The sequence below is a fragment of the Ursus maritimus genome, unplaced genomic scaffold (assembly GCF_017311325.1).
Source record: "Ursus maritimus isolate PB19 unplaced genomic scaffold, ASM1731132v1 scaffold_25, whole genome shotgun sequence".
NCBI classification, from domain to species: Eukaryota; Metazoa; Chordata; class Mammalia; order Carnivora; family Ursidae; genus Ursus; species Ursus maritimus.
Window position 1 is genome coordinate 24,606,180 of NW_024425008.1, and position 17,949 is coordinate 24,624,128.

General features: G+C 52.8%; 1 protein-coding gene across 1 annotated transcript in view; it reads left to right on the top strand.

The window, feature by feature from the left end:
- Positions 1-649: 649 nt before the first annotated feature.
- Positions 650-17,949, top strand: part of TGFB3 (transforming growth factor beta 3) — a 22,511-nt gene continuing 5,211 nt past the window's right edge. Inside the window, exons 1-4 of the mRNA XM_008699440.2 lie at positions 650-2,009; positions 9,817-9,980; positions 10,268-10,397; positions 16,134-16,241. Coding sequence (XP_008697662.2) covers positions 1,658-2,009; positions 9,817-9,980; positions 10,268-10,397; positions 16,134-16,241 — 754 coding nt within the window. The 5' untranslated portion in view covers positions 650-1,657. The remainder of the gene's footprint in view (positions 2,010-9,816; positions 9,981-10,267; positions 10,398-16,133; positions 16,242-17,949) is intronic.

The following is a 17,949-nucleotide window of genomic DNA, read 5'->3' on the forward strand; positions in this document are numbered from 1 at the left end:
GCGGTGCCCACCTCCGACCCCGCTCCCCGGCCGGGCGTCGCCCCCGCACCCCGAGGGTGGGCACGGCCGCCCCGGCGCCGGCCCAGCGCGCGCCCCTGCCCCCTGCCCCGCGCCCCTGCCCGGTGTGCCGCCGGGCTGGAGGGCGGCCCGGGCCGGGGGTGGGGGGGGAGGATGAGGGGGACGAGGCAGGAACGAGAGACCGGCCGAGGAGAGAGGACGGACTGACAGCTGGCGAGAGGGCGAAGGAGCTGGGGGAGAAGGAGGGAAGGGATTCGTCGGAGTAACTTTCCAGAAAAACAGTCAACGTGTAGCAGGAGTGACTCCAAGAGGGGAAAAAAAGTTCAGTTACCACGTCGAACGAGAGGACTCGCAAAGTATTTTTCAAATGGGCTCGGCTTTTCCTGTGCCTGTTTAAAACATTAAAATCGTGCAGCAAAAGAGGCTGCGTGCGCTGGTCCCTCCCTCCCCCACCCGGGCCGGAGACGTCATGGGAGGGAGGTATAAAATTTCAGCAGAGAGAAATAGAGAAAGCAGTGTGTGTGCATGTGTGTGTGAGAGAGGGAGAGGAGCGAGAGGGAGCGAGGGAGAGGGAGAGAGAGAGGGAGAAGGAGAGGGAGAAGCAGCAGGGAGAGGAAGGGAGGGAAGCAGAAAGCCAAGGCCAAGGGAATGAGCAAGAGAGGGGACAGATAGGCGAAGAAGCCTGAGAAAGAAGGAATAACAGCTTTCCGGAGCAGGCGTGCAGGGAACTGGCTGCTATTTTCTTTTTCTTTTCCTTTTTATTTTTTTAAAGAGAAGCAGGGAAGAGAAGCAATGGCCGAGGGAGAAGACAAGCCGAGGTGCTGGTGACCTTGGGCGTCCAAGTGGATTATTGGGGCTGCTCTCCAGGGGCCTGTCCTCCCTGCCTTGCAATTGCACGTACCCCCACTTCCCAGCCAATGAAGACGAGAGGCAGCGTGAACAAAGTCATTTAGAAAGCCCCTGAGGAAGTGTAAACAAAAGAGAAAGCATGAATGGTGTGCCCGAGAGACAAGTGTGTCCTACGCTGCCCCCACCTTTAGCGGGGCCAGCCCAGCCCAGCCCTGCCTCTCCCCACCTACTCACTGGTGATCTGACTTTTTTTTAAACATTTTTTTTCTTTTCTTTTCCATTCTCTTTTCTTATCCTCCTTCAGGGCAAGGCGAGGATTTTGATTTTGGGACCCAGCCATGGTCCTCCTGCTCCTTCTTTAAAATACCCACTTTCTCCCCATCGCCAAGCGGCATTTGGCAATATCAGATATCCGCTCTATTTATTTTTACCTAAGGAAAAACTCCAGCTCCCTTCCCACTCCCAGCTGCCTTGCCACCCCTCCCAGCCCTCTGCTTGCCCTCCACCTGGCCTGCTGGGAGTCAGAGCCCCGCAGAACCTGTTTAGACACATGGAGAAGAAACCCAGAGCTCCAAGGCACACAGTCGGCTTCTTCGCGCTCAGGGTTGCCAGCGCTTCCTGGAAGTCCTGAAGCTCTCGCAGTGCAGTGAGTTCATGCACCTTCTTGCCAAGCCTCAGTCTTCGGGATCTAGGGAGGCCGCCTGGTTTTCCTCCCTCCTTCTGCACGACTGCTGGGGTCTCCTCCTCGCCGGGCCTTGCAGCCCCCCCGGCCGCTCTCCCCAGCTTGCGCATGAAGATGCACTTGCAAAGGGCTCTGGTGGTCCTGGCCCTGCTGAACTTTGCCACGGTCAGCCTCTCTCTGTCCACTTGCACCACCTTGGACTTTGGCCACATCAAGAAGAAGAGGGTGGAAGCCATTAGGGGACAGATCTTGAGCAAACTCAGGCTCACCAGTCCCCCCGAGCCATCGGTGATGACCCACGTCCCCTACCAGGTCCTGGCCCTTTACAACAGCACCCGGGAGCTGCTGGAGGAGATGCAGGGGGAGAGGGAGGACAGCTGCACTCAGGAAAACACCGAGTCGGAGTACTATGCCAAAGAAATCCATAAATTCGACATGATCCAGGGGCTGGCGGAGCACAGTAAGTCCAAATTCTCGCTGGGGTGTCTGCTCTGGAGGGTCTGAACTGGAGTAGGGAGCTCCACAGAGGGGGCCCTAGCGGTGGCCTCAAAGCGGGGTGCCCCGGGTTCACCCACACCAAGGCTGAGGAGAGGTGATGCACAGTTGGGGCCGGGTAGGTGGGTGGGGAGGGAGACAGAGCCATTCTGGTAAGAGCTGGGGGGCTTCTGGAAGGTCGGGAGCCCTGGGGTTGAGTGGCTTGCTGAACTCCCATCACATCCTGGACTGCTCTTACTTTGGAATTATGTTGTGCTGTCCTGTTAACCTCTGTGCTCTGGCACGCGTGATGGGATAGGTAACTGTGAGTGGACGGGTGCCACAGAGGGGCAGGGCCAGCTCTCTTGAAAGCCCTTACGGCTCCATGACTCTGGAGAACTGGGTCTTCTCCCCTGTTTTCACAACTCACCGTGACACATCTGTGGTTTAGTTTTTCCAGTTTTGGGGAAGAAGAGGATACCTGCCCCAGATTAATGTCTGTCAAGCTTTTCGAAGCCCAGGCAAGGGGCAGCCTCTTGCTGTCCAGGCCCTTCAGTCTGTGCCACACACGTGACCCACGTGAGCCGTGAGCATGGTTGCACTGCTGTTCACACGTACATGTGCTTTTGGGCTTTGTACAGTAGACAGATTCATGGGCTCAAAATGGGCGGCTTCCAGGCCTGTGGACGCGGGGAAAGCAGGGTTGTGGCTCTGGACGTGTCGATGATTGCTGGCCGCCCTTCTGTGTCTGCGTGTCACGGGAAGAGTGGGTGGGAGGTGTGGCTGTGGGTGCAGAGAGGACATGTGTCTGGGAGTGTGTCCTCCCAGGAGGCTCCCGTCTGTGCCGAGAAGCTGGGAGGCTTCTGGGTGAGACGTCTGTGTGTGTGTGTGTGTTTGTACACGTGTGGAAGTCATGTGTGTTTACTGAACGGACATTTAAAAAACCTCAATACGAGAGAGAGACAGAGAGAGAGAGAGAGATTTGGCAGATGTTGAGAAACTGACAGCCCGAGAAGGAGGAATGTGAGCCACTCCGGGCCAGGGACTCTGGGAGCAACTCTGTTTGCTTTTCCTACCAGCAGGTGTCCTCGCCACCCCGACTCCCTCTTCTTCCCTGGCTCACCTGGCAGTGGGGAGTAGGGGTGGGAAGGTGGGAGGGAGCCGGCAGGGTGAGGGGGTCAGCAGGAATGGCAGGGGTTGAAAGGAACCTGGCTGAGGGGAAGGAAGAGGGGTAGGGGCGTGTGGGGGTCTGCTCTAGCCGAAGGTGCAGAAGGCCCTGCTGGGAGCGGCCCAGGCCAGATCCAGGAGCCTGTGGTTCCTGGCGAGGGCTTCCCACTCCCGTTTCCTGTGGCTGCCTGGAGTGCCTTGCCTTAGGATGTGGCTACCGTGTGGGGCGGAAGCCCGAGTAGGGGGCAGAGCGAATCCGAGGCACCCTCCCTGGAGTCCTCCAAGTGGGGCTGCCTCAGGGTCTGCCAGGGGCCTGCAGCTCCCAGAGGCACCAGCACCAGGATGGCTGAAACCCCTCAACCCCTGGGCAACCGCCAAGTCAGGACGCAGTGGCCACGAATATGGACAGCTGAGGCCTGCAGGAGAGGTCTGAAGAGAGCCTAGGGTGAGGGAGAAGGGCTCCGACCTCAATGATCTGGGTCAGGAGGTGGAGTCCCAGGGAGGAGGGGTTCTGAGTCACAAGGGCCCCGTCCAGCCTGGAATCCCGAGCCGAGAATGAATGGGCCAGATGCAGGCAAGGGCATACAGGTGCCAGTGGACATCGATTGTGGACAGAGAGTCAGGGCACGTATAGCGGGCAGTCCTGGGGAAGGTCAGGGGCAAGGGCACACAGATGCTGGGCAGCTCAGCCGGCAGCACCAGGACCTTGCAACGGGGGCAGGTGGGGGCGGCCCTGGGGCCACAGAGCCAGGTCAGGCTGGGAGCAGATCCAGCACAGGGAGCCAGATGCTAGGTGGGATCCTGCGGAGGAGCCGGGGCCCTGCGGGATACGCGTGAGGCCACGGAGGCTTGCAGGTGCAAACAGGAAGCAGGCCCAGACTCTGTGCAGCTGTTGGAGGTGACACCGAGGCTGAGCAGACATGGCCGGGCCCGCCCTGCAGCTGGTCAGGTGCCGAGCCAGCCCCGGAGAGGCAGATGCAGAGGACACGCTAATTAAAAGGAGGCAGTGGGCAGATGCCGAGCAGGAGCAGAAAGCCGTGCTAGGAGGCTTAGCGTCAGGGACGCCTGTCCTGAGCTCGTGAGGACTGGCCAGGAGTGGCACTGGCTCTGCAGCGGGACACTGGCAGGGTCTGGGTGCCAGGGCTTCTGCGGAAGGGATGAGATTGCGTTCCCTTCCACATTTCATCGTTGCCAGCGTGCTCCTGGACCCAGTGGATAGGCACTCAGAGGGAAGTGACAGTAGGAGGTGGTGCAGGGAGATAGTGCAGCCTGGAGAGTGAAGGCTGGCAGGGAGTAATTTCTGAGGGGACAGGAGAATGGGCACCAAGGTGAGCAAAGAGGGGAAGGCCTGTCCTCTGGCTTCGCCCTGTCAGATAGAAACCCTGATCTTACCTTACAGATGAGGAACCAGAAACATGCATCGGTTAAGTAATCTGCCTCAAAGAGCAGGGCCTCTAACCGAGACATTCTGCCTGCAGAATGCATGTGGTTAGGCGCTAATGCCAGTATGTAAAAGCAACATTTTAAGTCCCACCTTTAACCTTAAGGCTTCAATAGGACTTTGACTTAAGGATGAATAAATCACATACAGGACCAAGGGGGTGGGGGTAGGAGCTATTAGTAACCCTGGGGGCAGATCGCATGGGGCCAACGGGTGTGTTCTTTCTTAGCTCTGCCTGTTGTTACTGCCAGGAGATTCACACCACCACACGTGTTCTCCCAAATTCAACGAAAGGGTTTTCTTTATCTAACGAAGAGCCTCAGACTGGTTAACCAGCCATGCCAGGTGACATTGGACAGGTCACGTCTCTGAGCCCAGTTTTCTCATCTGTGAAGTCGGAGATAATCTCCAAACGCTCTTGCAGCTGCAACAATTTTGCGTGTACATCTGGGATGATTCCACAGTGTCCGCACGGAAGGGCAAGCCTCTGTAAACCCTTTTCTCACTCGCCGGGAGTTGGCTATGTAGAGGCACCCGCGGTGGGGAAAGGTGCAGCCGCCTCCATTCCTTTGTCGTCCTTGTTATCAAGGTATCACCAGTGTGGGTGTCATTTTAACTTCTGGCCTGTAATTATCCGTGGCGGGCGGGAGACTCTTGTTTTCATCCGGGGGTGGCGCGAAGACAGCCAGCAAACCCAGAGATTCTGAGCAAAGAGAAAACTTGATACGTTGGCCTTTCTTTCCTGGATGCTACATTTAGACTGTGTTCATTCTGAAAATTAAAAGACCTTTCGTATCCCAAGAACCCACTGGTTCTCAGTGCCAGTGCCCTCTGCACACTAGGTCAGTGTTTCTCCAAGAACAGTCCAGGGGCGATGTGGGTGGGAAACGTGTGGATCCCCAGGCCCAATCTCACCCTTACAGAATCAGAATCTGCGGGCGGGGTCCTGGGGAATCTGTATTTCCAAAAAGCACCCCATTGCTTCTTAAGCCCACCGAAGCTTACGACTCAGTGTACTAGGAGTAACATCTTTAAGGGGCTGCAAACACGAGTGCCCACAGAGGCCAGGCAGCTAATGCAAAGGATCTGGAAGAAAAGCCTCAGACCAGCCCCCTGACAAAGTGCACGGGGCACTTGGCCTTGGGGTCGAGGAGAGAATAGGGTGTGTGGGAGGCTGATGGGGGGTGGGGGGAGCCAGAAGCGCCACACCCTGGTCAAAGAGGGCACCCACTGCTCAGTTCCTGCTGATTTCTGCATTTAGGAATGTGGGTCCAGCTTCAGTAGACCTTGCCGGTTCCCAGAAGTACAGAAAACCTGGCTCCTTGTCTGAATTTTCCCGGCTTTTAACCTGGGCTTAAAATATCGATGGGCTTCTACTTCAAAAATTTTTTAAATGATGCATTGGCCAAACTGCATGCTTGATACATTTTAAAGGTCAACCTATTTAAAGGTTAAGTCACTGAAGCGTGGTTTCTCAAACTTCCAGAACATCTGGAAGCCATGGTACCCTTTGCAGAGCACTGTAAACTGTGGTTCTCAACCCTGGCTGCACATTAGAATCATCTGGAGATCTGAAAGAAAGGAAGAAAGGAAGAAAGGAAGAAAGAAAGGAGGAAGGAAGGAAGGAAGGAAGGAAGGAAGGAAGGAAGGAAGGAAGGAAGGAAGAAATCTCTGGACCCACCCACTCCAAGGTGGTCATCTGTCTTTAGGGCTCTCCAGGTGATTCTGACGTGCAGCTAGGATGAAAGAGCAGCGCCTCGCTGGGCTGCGTCTGCCGTCATTGGGAGCAGCAGGATTTTACAGGCAGAAAGGATGGATATAAGCAAAGGCACATCTAGAAGCCCTGGTGTCTGAAAACATTTTAAAGGCATGGTAGAAACATAGTCAGCTGTTTCCACATTTTTTCATGAAGACTCTACATGATTATTCTTTGCTTATTTTTCTCTCCCTAGAGCAAAAAAGAGAAAATGGCCTCCATTGATATATATATATATATATATATATATTTTATGTATATATATATTTATATTTATGTATATATATATGTATATATATATATATTTTTTTTTTGCATGGTGGAAAAAGTTGGTCATAATGTAATTTTCAAGATGGACCCTCTAGTCCAGCTCTCAATAACACTAGCGTCCTGCAGGAGCATGGACTACCCACAGAACTGAGTGGGAATGGGCTGTTGCTTGGGCCTAAGTTGGTACTCGAGGCCCACTTCATAGAAGCTCTCATTTTGTTGGTGAAACTCTGACTCTACTAGATGATCTCTTAGGGCCCCCCAACTTCCAGAGGCCCCACTTTAAGAAGAGAGGGGTGGTCAGAACACCTAGGTTCAAATACCACCTCTGCCACTCACTCGCCGTGTGACCTTGGGGAAGTCACTCACTTCTCTCCTTTGTCAAATGGTCGGTTTGACTTATTCTCCTCAAGGATGGTTAGAGGGTCAGACGGGTTGGGAAGAGCTCTGTGAAATGTAAGTGGTGTTATTACAGTTTTTTTATACTTTCAGTCCACAAATTATTTAAAACATCATCATTATTCTATGGATTTAATTGCCAAGAAGATTATATTTACATTTTCTTTTCTCTTCTAGGCAGTTCTCTTATAATCAGTCATGAGCATGTCTGAGCTTTACTTGCTGGTGTCAGTTTGCTTGCATCAACTAATTTATGTGCGGGCCTGGCCAAGACCCCTCTGGACATCGGTTTCTTCATCTGAAGAGGGTTGCATTAGATGAACCCTAATGTCCCTTCTAACTCTGCTAGAAAACTGTAGGTCCCAGGATGAAAGAAGAAAGAAAGAAAGAAGGAAGGAAAGAAAGAAAGAAAGGGAGAAAGAAAGAAAGAAGGAAAGAAAGAAAGAGAGAAAGAACACTTCCTAGGGCGCCTGGGTGGCTCAGTCGGTTGAGCATCCGACTCTTGGTTTTGGCTCAGGTCATGATCTCAGGGTCATGAGATCGAGCCCTGCATGGGGCTCCGCGCTCAGCACAGAGTCTGCTTGGGATTCTCTCTCTCTCTCTTCCCATCTGTCTGCCTCCCGCCCCCACTCATGCACTCACTCTCTCAAATAAATAAATAAATAAACAAACAAATAAATAAATAAATAAATAAATAAAATCTTAAAAAAAAAAAAAAGGTCCTTCCCACCTCCTTCTTGAAATCTCCTTGAAGTTCTCACCAAGAGGAGTCTGTCTGAGGGAACGGATATCTGATTGATGGGCTGGGAGCAACAAAGAAGGGATGGTTACAAGGGTGTTCTGAAGATGATCTTAGCTCCTCACTGTCCCCATGTCCTGGCCTCCTGCGGTCCTGACCCCTGTCTGACTCTGCTTGCGGGCACGTGCCATTTTCTGTTCCGTTTTCTTTTCCACAGCCACACAGACACACTCCACTCCCTCTTTCAGCAGTTACTGGAGGGACTGTTCGAACTGAAGCCGCACTGATGACAGCTCCTTCGAGAACCAAGTGTGTCAGTGCTCGAGAGGGTTGCCAGTCTGCGAGCTTCTCCGTGTCCAGAGGCTTCCAAACTGGCAAGCTGGACAAGTGCATTGCTATCACTGATGCCTCTTCCTGGTTCTGTCTGACACGGTTTAGGGAGTAGTTGGCAGTATTTGTTCTTCCAAAGCTACTTATTCATCAGGGCTTCGTTAGCCGGCATTCACACATTTGTTTTCCTAACATCTGTTCCATTAATTTTCTAAGAACCAGTGTCAGGCCCACCAGATGGCAATTTCCAGAAACACTCACTCATCCTTTCCTAAAGATCAGTAGCACATTTGCTTGTTTCCAGGCCTCTGATCCTTCCCGCCTTGTCCGTGACTTCCTACACCACCCCTCGGGGTGGTTATGAGCTCATTCCAGCCATGTCCATTATGTGTGGAATCTGGGTCTCCGAGCTTGAATTTCAAGTTCTGGCTATTGTTTCCATTTGTGTAGAAAGTTTTTCTCTGGGTGTTAAGCTGCTCAGACCTTGAGGTTGTAAAGTGTACAGGAGAAAAAGACAGGAGCTTTCTTTTCTCTTCATCTGGCTCTGAGGTATGGGAAAGAGCATCTGCGGCCTTGTGTCTTGCGGACAGGGACGAAGAGGCCAGCAGGGTGACAGAGGCTGGAATAGCATGTGCTGTCAAGGACAGAAACTCTTAGAAAGGAGCCAATGGGGATGGCCCAGCTGTGTCTGAAGAAACGTCTGCCAGGCTTGAGATGTGGGTTTTTGCCATACCGATGCTGCCTCAGTGGGTCTAAAACACAGTGTTAATGAGGTCACTGCCCTGCTCTAACACTTTCCATGACTCCCCACTGCGAATGGAATAAAATCCAGCCTCTCGGTCTGACATTTCAGCCTCCCCGTGGGCAGACCCCAGTCGGCTGCCCTGACCTTGTCTTGCGGGCCCCTCACCTGGCTGCTTCTGGTCGTCTTACACACATGCATCTTCTCCCCTCCCCGCTTTATTTCCATGGAAAATACCTTCCTCTCCGTCCTCAAACCCTTTCCTCCCACAGGGCCCACATCAAATGGTACCTCTTCGCAGCAAGTGCTCCCTGCTGTCTCCCTACCCTGATCTCTTTGCGGCAACTCCTGGGCTTCTCCAAAGGCCCTCGACACTTTCCTGCTGGTCCCATTATGTGGGTCTTTGTATTAATGTCCTCCCCCGATCTGAATCTCCTTGAAGGCAGGGGCACGACTCTTCATTTTTGCTTCCCAGTGTCAGCACTCTGCTTGGCGCCCACTGTGTGCTCAATACACACGTAATCAATGTATGACTGCCTGAAGGAACGAACACACGAATGGGTCAACCAGCTGTGAGATGACTAAACTACTAGGGGGATTTGCTGCGATCTTTTGAGAATCTGTGTTTTCTTAAAGAGTAAAAGCAGGCTGGAGAGCCTGCCAGAGCTGGGATGTCGAGGCCATGGGAGGAGGGGTGATTGCCTTGACTGGCCAGTCATTGGTGCCATGTCCTGGGGCTCCCTGGTCTCGGTGCTCCTGGCTCAGGCCTGTGTGTGATTCCAGGATCACCAAGATCTTCCTCCCGCTCCCACCTTTAGGCCTGAGGCCTCAAGCCTCTCGGGAGGTCATGGGTGGGACCTTGGCCACCTGGCGAGTGTCCGTGGGCAGCACTCTGGCTCCTATGGGTCCCACTCACGCTGTCCCTCTCTCCGCTTGCTTGATCTCCTAGATGAGCTGGCCGTCTGCCCCAAAGGGATCACCTCCAAGGTTTTCCGCTTCAACGTGTCCTCAGTGGAGAAAAATGGAACCAACCTGTTCCGAGCAGAATTCCGGGTCTTGCGGGTGCCCAACCCCAGCTCCAAGCGCAGCGAACAAAGGATCGAGCTCTTCCAGGTGAGCCCCTCCTGGAACAGAAGCCACACAAACGGGAGGGCCAGCTCCTCTACCCTTCCAGGCCTGTCCTCTGCGCAGAGGTCAGCAGACCTGGCTGTGAGTCCCGCCTTCTCGGACTCTGCATCTCTGTCTGTCCTGGAGAGGATGAAGCGTTAGCTAAGGGGCTTGCAGGAGCCTTTGGGAATTTTTAGTTTCCCGTTGCTCCCCTCACCTGGCCTCCTGCACTGTCGCATAGGCTGTGGTGCTTGTCCTGGCCTGGGGCACTTACTCCTTTCTCTGCCTTCCAGATACTCCGGCCCGATGAGCACATTGCCAAACAGCGCTATATTGGCGGCAAGAATCTGCCCACACGGGGCACCGCCGAGTGGCTGTCCTTTGACGTCACTGACACTGTGCGTGAGTGGCTCTTGCGAAGAGGTAGGTTGACTCTTAGTCTGTGCATTTTGGAAGGAACCTCAGGTCCCTAGGTCATTTACAAAATAGAAGGCACAGGACAAAACTAGAGGAGTCACAGATCTGGGTTCAAGCCCTAGCTTTGCCACCGGCTCACTGTGTCCTTCATTCATTCACTCAGCCAGTATTTATGAACATGCCCCCTCAGCCAGGCTGGGGGAGGCAGCAATGACCCGGACCACGGAGGTCCGTTTCCCTTGGGGCTGTCGTTCCGACGGGAGAGACACATAATAACCAAGTAGGAACGTCAGTGATGAGTACCACGAGAGACAGAAAGAGGACACGGTGGCAGTGACGGGTGGGGTCCGACACGCGGTGCGCGGGAACATGTGCACCAAGGTCCGAGTGATGAGAAGGGCCAGTGAGGGAAGGTGAGAATAAGGACGTGCTGGCAGAGGAGGTGGGGAGGCGCGGGCCCCACGAGACAACAGGCGTGATCTCATCGGGCAGCGGCATGAAGGCCGACGTGGCTGGAATGGAGTGAGCTGGGGGGCCAGACGTAGCTGGGGCCGTATGATTTAGGACGTTAAGGCCATGGTCAGGTTTGAGGACTTATTCCATGTGTGTTGAGAAGCCCTGGGACGTGGAGTGAGGTGATTTGGTTTATATCTCTAAAAGACCCCTCTGGGGGGTGCCTGGGTGGCTCAGTGGGTTAAGGGTCTGCCTTCAGCTCAGGTCGTGATCCCAGGGTCCTGGGATCGAGCCCCATGTTGGGTTCCCTCCTCAGCGGAGAGTGTGCTTCTCCCTCTCCGTCTGCTCCTCCCTTCTGCCCCCACTCATACTCTCTTGTGTGCTCTCTTGCTCAAATAAATAAAATCTTAAAAAAAAAAAGATCCCTCTGGTTGCCATGAAGTCAAAGGAAGGAGCAGGACAACCAGCCAGGGCCCATTGCAGTAGCCCGGATGAGAGCAGCAGAGGCTTCGGCTAGGGCGGGAGCCGTGGGCCTGGAGATGATCGGAGTTTGTTGTCTATTTTGGAGGTCCGGCCCGTAGGACGGGCTGGTTAGGTAGGGGGTGTGAGGACAGGGCAGTGTAGGATGGCTTCTGAGGTTGTGGACAGAACACCCAGAGGATAACACTGACATGGGGAAGACTGGGGAGAAGAGCAGGTTTGGGGGCCGGTTCTGTTGGGGCCAACTAAGTTTGAAAAGCTTGGTGGTTATCCAAGGAGAGCTGTCCAATATGCATATCAAATGTCACATGTCCCAAATATCTCACCCAGTTGCTGTGTTTCCTCACCTGGAAAATCAAGTCATGGTTCCTTCCCTGCATGCCCCACAGAGCTGTTTTAAGGATCAGATGTACTTGAGAGAAGCCCATGGCTTTTATCCTGTCACACAAGAGTAAGCTTTTATTAGGTCAGATAAAGAAACTGAGGCCCAGAGAGGTTAAGTGACTTGACCAGGGTCATCCAGCCTAGATCGGAACTGGAGTCTCCTGACTGGCAGGCATGGTGTCTCATAATATCGCGCTCTGCTGTTTCTCCTCTTCCTTACTTGGGGGTACTGCCTGGACCAATGTTCAGTGGAAAGCGGGTGCCTGTGGCAGGCCCATCTGTTCCTTCTCCCCGTCTTGCCCAGAGTTTTATTCTGTCATCAGCTGCCGTAGGGGCCCAGTCCCTCCACATGCTGAGGTCCAGAGTCCCTGGAGCAGGTGGGTCCTTTCTTGTCCTTGATGTTTTGGGAAACTTGTCCTGATGTTTTGGGGTTAAGGCACTAAGGCTTGGCCCACATAATGTTTTAAATTTAACTAATGGTCAACAGTTTCCATTTTTCAAGTCAGGAAATTTCACATAAAACCTGGACTTCTGGATTCTCTAGAAAAATTGGAAGATTTCCTGGTGACGATCCACGTGAGATGAGTAGTGGCCACCCCTTGAGGTGGGGCACGTATTCTTCACGTCCCCATAGGCCCTCCAGCCCCTGCTGTTCCCCAACAGTGAGGCTGGCAGTCCCCATTTAGCACAATCTGCTGGCTCGCTTTGCTCACTTACGTAACCTGCCCGGGGTTCCACAGACATCCGAGTCTGCAAGTCCTTCTTGGAGGGGCTTTACCTGGTGGCTGAGCCAGCTGGTCAGGGGCTGGAGGTCCTGCCGCAGTTCCAGGGATACCCAGGAATCCCATCCTATCTCCCCTACTGAGCATAAAGGCAAAAGCCTGGGAGCACCCACAGGACGGGGATCTGCCATCGGCAGCACACTTGGGAATTCTGACTCAGACGGCACTCCACCTAGAGCCTGACGTGGCTGCAGAAAGGAGAGGCTGGGGAAATTAATCTCTTAGCTTCCCTGTCTGATTTTGATCAGCTCCACCTGCATTTCTTTGAAGCCCTGGGCACTTGAAGGAGTTCTTATTTTCCCAGCTGCAGAGGTCAATGAGAAGTTTGCGCTGAGAGTGATTTCCATCTTCCTTGAGACATCAAAAAGATAATTTCGTAATAAAACCTGTGGGTCCCCCACCCACCATCCCCACTGCTGCCAATTCTGAGGTTAGTTCTTCATTGGAACCTTCAGTTCCCACTTAGGCAGATGCTTCCTGCCCCTAGCACAGGGGAATCACACACAGACCTTGACTTAGGCAGAGCTCGTGAGTCTCCTCAGAGTTCGTGGCCCCGAACAAGGCAGCAGATGGACTCCAAATGGAGTAGTTGGTGGTGTGGATTGATGGGGAAACCGAGTCACATATCTGGTCTTGTATTCATTCAGCAAACATCTGAGAGCCTACTGTGCACCAGCTTGCCAGCCTGCCTTCTGGGTCCCAGAGCTGGCTGGAGCCCTACCCAGAGTTAGGGGCCCGGGTCCTCATACCCTTGCACTATTTCTCCTCATGGTCTGCACTATCTCCCCGTGCAGACCAAGACATCCCCTAACGGCCTGGGCAAGGAGCACAGCCAGCATCATAGCTCAGGAGAGGGGGGACACTGGGAAAACACAGGCGTCTTCCCTGGTGACCTCTGTTGCCCCCTCTTTGTCCCTCTTTGTCTCTAACAATTAGGAGTGTGGTTCGGGCATCAGGTGTTTGAATCTTGGCTCTCCCCACTTACTGGCTGGGTACCTCGGGCAAGCCATTTAATTTCTCTAAGCCTCAGGGTCCTTATCTGTGTAACGGGAGTGGGTAATAATTGCTCCTGTTTTGTAGGATTATTACAAAGATTGAATGAGTTACTGCACGTAAAGTCTCAGAACGGTGCTTGGCATGTCATGCTCAACAAATGTTGGTGATTATTGCCATCGCTCAGAGTCTTCTACCTAGACAGAGCCTGTGCGCCAAGCCAGGCCGCCATCTCACACTACCACCTGTCCCCTAACCCTAACTACTCCCAACACATCTGTCTGCACCTTGACTTTCTTTCTTTCTTTCTTTCTTTCTTTCTTTCTTTCTTTCTTTCTTTCTTTCTTTCTTTCTTTCGATTTATTTATTTTAGAGAGAGGGAAAGGGGGGGAGAGAGAGAGAGAGAGAGAGGAAGCACATACCATACGAGCATGCACAGGGAAAGGGGCAGAGGGAGAGAATATCCAAGCAGACTCCTGCCGAGTATGGAGCCTGTGCGGGGCTCGATCTCACGACCCATGAGATCAGGACCTGAACTAAAACCAAGAGTCAGATGCTAGACCGACTGAGCCACCCAGGTGCCCTGAGCCTTGACTTTCTAACTCACAGAATCACAGAGCTTGCCCATGCCAGGTCTCTCTTGGCCTACCTTGAGCCCTTCTGGGTAATAGGAAGTATACTCTGTCGCCCATTTCAGCCACCCCAGCTCCTTCCTTCAACAGCCTTTAACCAGGAAGAAGACACTCCTATGGCTCCATCTCTATTCACGTCTTGTTCTCTGGCTGGGCGTCAGCTTCCTTGTTATCGTAGCCCCATCCCTGCCCACCAGAGCTAACCTTCTGGAACCGAAGTCTTCACGCTTGGCAAGTGTCAGTGTGTCCTAGAGGCTGCCCTGGCTTGGAGGAGGACAGATGAGCCTGGGTTCTGCGGTTTATGGAAGAAGGGATCCAGGCCTGACTAACGGTGACCAGAACCCCTGGGCTTGAGGCATTCTGTGCTTGCCAAGGGTGCTGAGCGGGCTTGGGTCTCTGGGGTTTTCCCTGATGATACCAGATTTCAAGAAGACCTCATGTTGGTCCCCAGGCTGGATGCTCACACAGAACGAGGGCAGCCCGGGGCACAGCAAATCCACCAGCTGGCTGAGATGCTGGTCCTGAACCCAAGGGGTCCTTTCCCCAGGACCTTTCCTACACCACAGCTTGCTGCTGCCTCTGGGTCAACAGAGCTTCCCTAGCTGAGTCTGACCCGCCAGAGTCGATGATACCAGACCCTTCCTGGTTTCCCTGCACAAAACTTCTGGATTCAGTTCAAATATTTTTCTTGTTCTTCCTTTTTTCCCTCCACTTTACTCAACCCATTTCACTAATTTCCTTGCTTCCCCAATTTTAGTAAAATGTAAACATCACGAAAAGGAGAAAGGGCCACAGCTGGCCTTCTTGCACCAGAGAATCTGTCAGCAAACCCTGGCATCTCCACATTTCCTCCTGCTGGTGCTCTCCAAGCTCGTGTCATCCGGGCCCTTGGCCCCTGGCCATCTCCTCCGGCCTGCGCTCTGATTTCACAACGGTCCTCCTAAGCGGCTCATTTCCCCCAGTGAGCCATCCACATCTCCAGCTTCCCCATTAACTGAACAGGGATTCCCAGAGAAGAAACTTCCAAGTAACTCTGACCTCATTCTGTCCTGATCCCTTAAGGAAAATATGGCCAAAGGTAACAGTGATTTTCATCTTCTCTCCTCGTGAAACTACCACTCCATTTACACCCACAATCAGGGCCCTGGCAGAAAGCCTGGCATCTTCCCTGTAGATGGACTCGGCTGTTTGTCTGCAGGTGACCTTGCCTCTAGCTTTGCTTCCTGACTTCTAATCCTATGGCTCAGACTCTGCCGTCTTCCCCCATCTGGCAGAATTTGTGGCTTTTTGAATCACTGCCTCTCTGCCCCGAAGTTCTTCAGTGAGCCCCTTCCCCTGGGCTCTCCTGATCCCCCTGCCTCCCACTTCATCCTGCCTTAGCAGGTTGGCTCGAGTATCTCCTCTCCCAACAAGCACCTCGGTAGGATGATGGTTTTCTTCCTTCTTGTATCCTCATTCTTTTGCCCCCAAGTAGGCAGGTGACAATTTTTTCCTAATACCATCCTTTGAAAATAGATGACTATGAATATTCTCCTTCAGGATGCCTGGGTGGTGCACTCCATTAGGTGTCCGGCTCTTGGTTTTGGCTCAGGTCGCGATTTCAGGGTCCTGAGATCGAGCCCCTTGTTGGGCTCCACGCTCAGCACAGAGTCTGCCTGAGATTCTCTCTCTCCCTCTTCTTCTGCCCCCACCCCGTGCGCATACACATGCCCACACTTGCTCTCTCTCAAATAAATAAACAAATCTTCTAAAAAAAAGGAAAGTTCTCCTCTATAATGCCCCTTAATTAATGCCTTTATTTGGTTGTTCATGACGTAACAGAAACACCTGCAGTGTGGTAACACGTGTGGAGGTCCACTCTAGTTTTGGTGGCACCTTCTGTCTCCTATGACCCTCGCTATTACTCAGCTCCTGTGCCTGCCTATGGGAGCAGAGGCCTTGTCAGCCGTGCACGGTGATGGGCACACTTCCCCATCACATAAAGAATGTTCTCACTGCTTCCTTGTCTTATTTTGCAGAGTCCAACTTAGGTCTGGAAATCAGCATTCACTGTCCATGTCACACCTTTCAGCCCAATGGTGACATCCTGGAAAACATTCATGAGGTGATGGAAATCAAATTCAAAGGTAACAAAATGGATGTGTATAGTAGGTGGGGGGTGGGGTTGATGAGGCAGGACAGAACAGGAGACCCCAACCAGGCCCCAAGAAAAGCAACCAAACTCCCTCACAGAGATGGCCAACTATTTTATACTCGAGTAATTCTGCATTGCTTCAAAGGCAAGGTGTGTGACTTTCAGTTTATAGATAGAATATGTTAGCGTCTAGAAGACAGTGTCATGTTGGCACGAGTGGTGCAGCCATGGGGGCCAACAATGGGCCCGCCTCTCTAAGCTCAGTCAGTAAAACGGGGATGAGAATACCTCTTTCGTAGGGTCATCATGCAAATTAAATGAGATAACAAATGTAAAACACAGTGCCGCAAACACTCAGCAAATAGTAGTTGTCTTCCCCTTCCCTAAAAAAAATGAACTGCGGTGACCAGGAATACAGGTGTCCCGACTACTGAACTTTCCAGATGTCACAGAGGCTACCTGATCCCCACCCAGGAGTCATTGGGCTTTGAATAACTGCTTTGAGGCTCAGGGGAGAAGTAGTTGAGAGTCTTTTCTGGTTTTCCAGTCTGTTTCTGAGGCGCTCAATCTCTGGACAGTCTCTGGATTTTAGGGATGTTCTCTTTTCTTGCATAGTCCCATTTTGCTAACTGAGGCACACCCAAAGCCAGGTGGTTCCTCAAGATCAAACCAACCCCGCCAGAGCCTGAGGTCAGAGGCTCGTCTGGGAAGAGGTGCATCCTCTCTTGGCTGCCGGCCCCGGGCAGTCCTCTTACCCCTTGTGGGCTTGATTTCTGCCTCCCCCCCCTTTTCAAAGCCAAGCATTTGACATCCTAATCACAGAACGTCAGAGCTCGGAAGCCCTTTGCAGTCCTTGACTATAGGCCAGGTCAGGATGAGATCCCCCCACTCTGTAAATAGTTACCTTATTCATAAAGATTCTCAGCAAAGGGAATTTTGGATTCAAGCCTCCCATTTGTTTTACGGTCCTAGTGCCCCTTCGTGGGGTCCAAGTCGCTTCCGTCACTGTGTAAATTAAGCTCCTCGTGTTCCTGTCCTTGGTGGAGATGGACAACAGCTGGCAGCTGCCTGTCACAAAATCGATCTCCTTTTAGTTGAGGCTCGGTCTAATTCAGTCCTCAGTCTTTTCCTTTCCAGATGAAATAGCAGGGCTTTGCCCCGCCGGCAGAGTTTGTTTGCTAATCTGTGTATCACATCACTCGTTATCTCCTCTGAGTGTTACAGTGGAAACACTCTGAAACCACTGGTGCGTGTGCCCGTTAACGATTATGCGGTCTAGCTCCTCCGGCTCCCATTAAAGGCATCTTAAACTGAGACACCTTACTTTACAGGGAGGACTTAGGTGCTGTCTTGACCAATGCGGAGTATATGAGGAAACTCACACCCCGAGATTCTACGTCTCAGAATCTAAACTGATAGCCCAGAGCAATGTGTTAGCTAGGGGCCCAGGGTGCTTCATGGAAGCTTCTTGGGCCCAAGATCCCGGGAAGCATCTTGGAAGGGCTCTCTGCTCTCTGGACAATTTACACGTGGGAGTCGTGAGGGGATCCAACCATGGGTGCCTCATGAGTTCCTGTGACACTGGTTCCTCCACCTGGTCTTCTTCCCCTTCTCAGCCCGACACGAGCATGGCACCTGGGCAGTGACGGGATAGAACAGGAACCCAGCCTCCACTCTGCCTTCCTTAGACAGGAGATTGT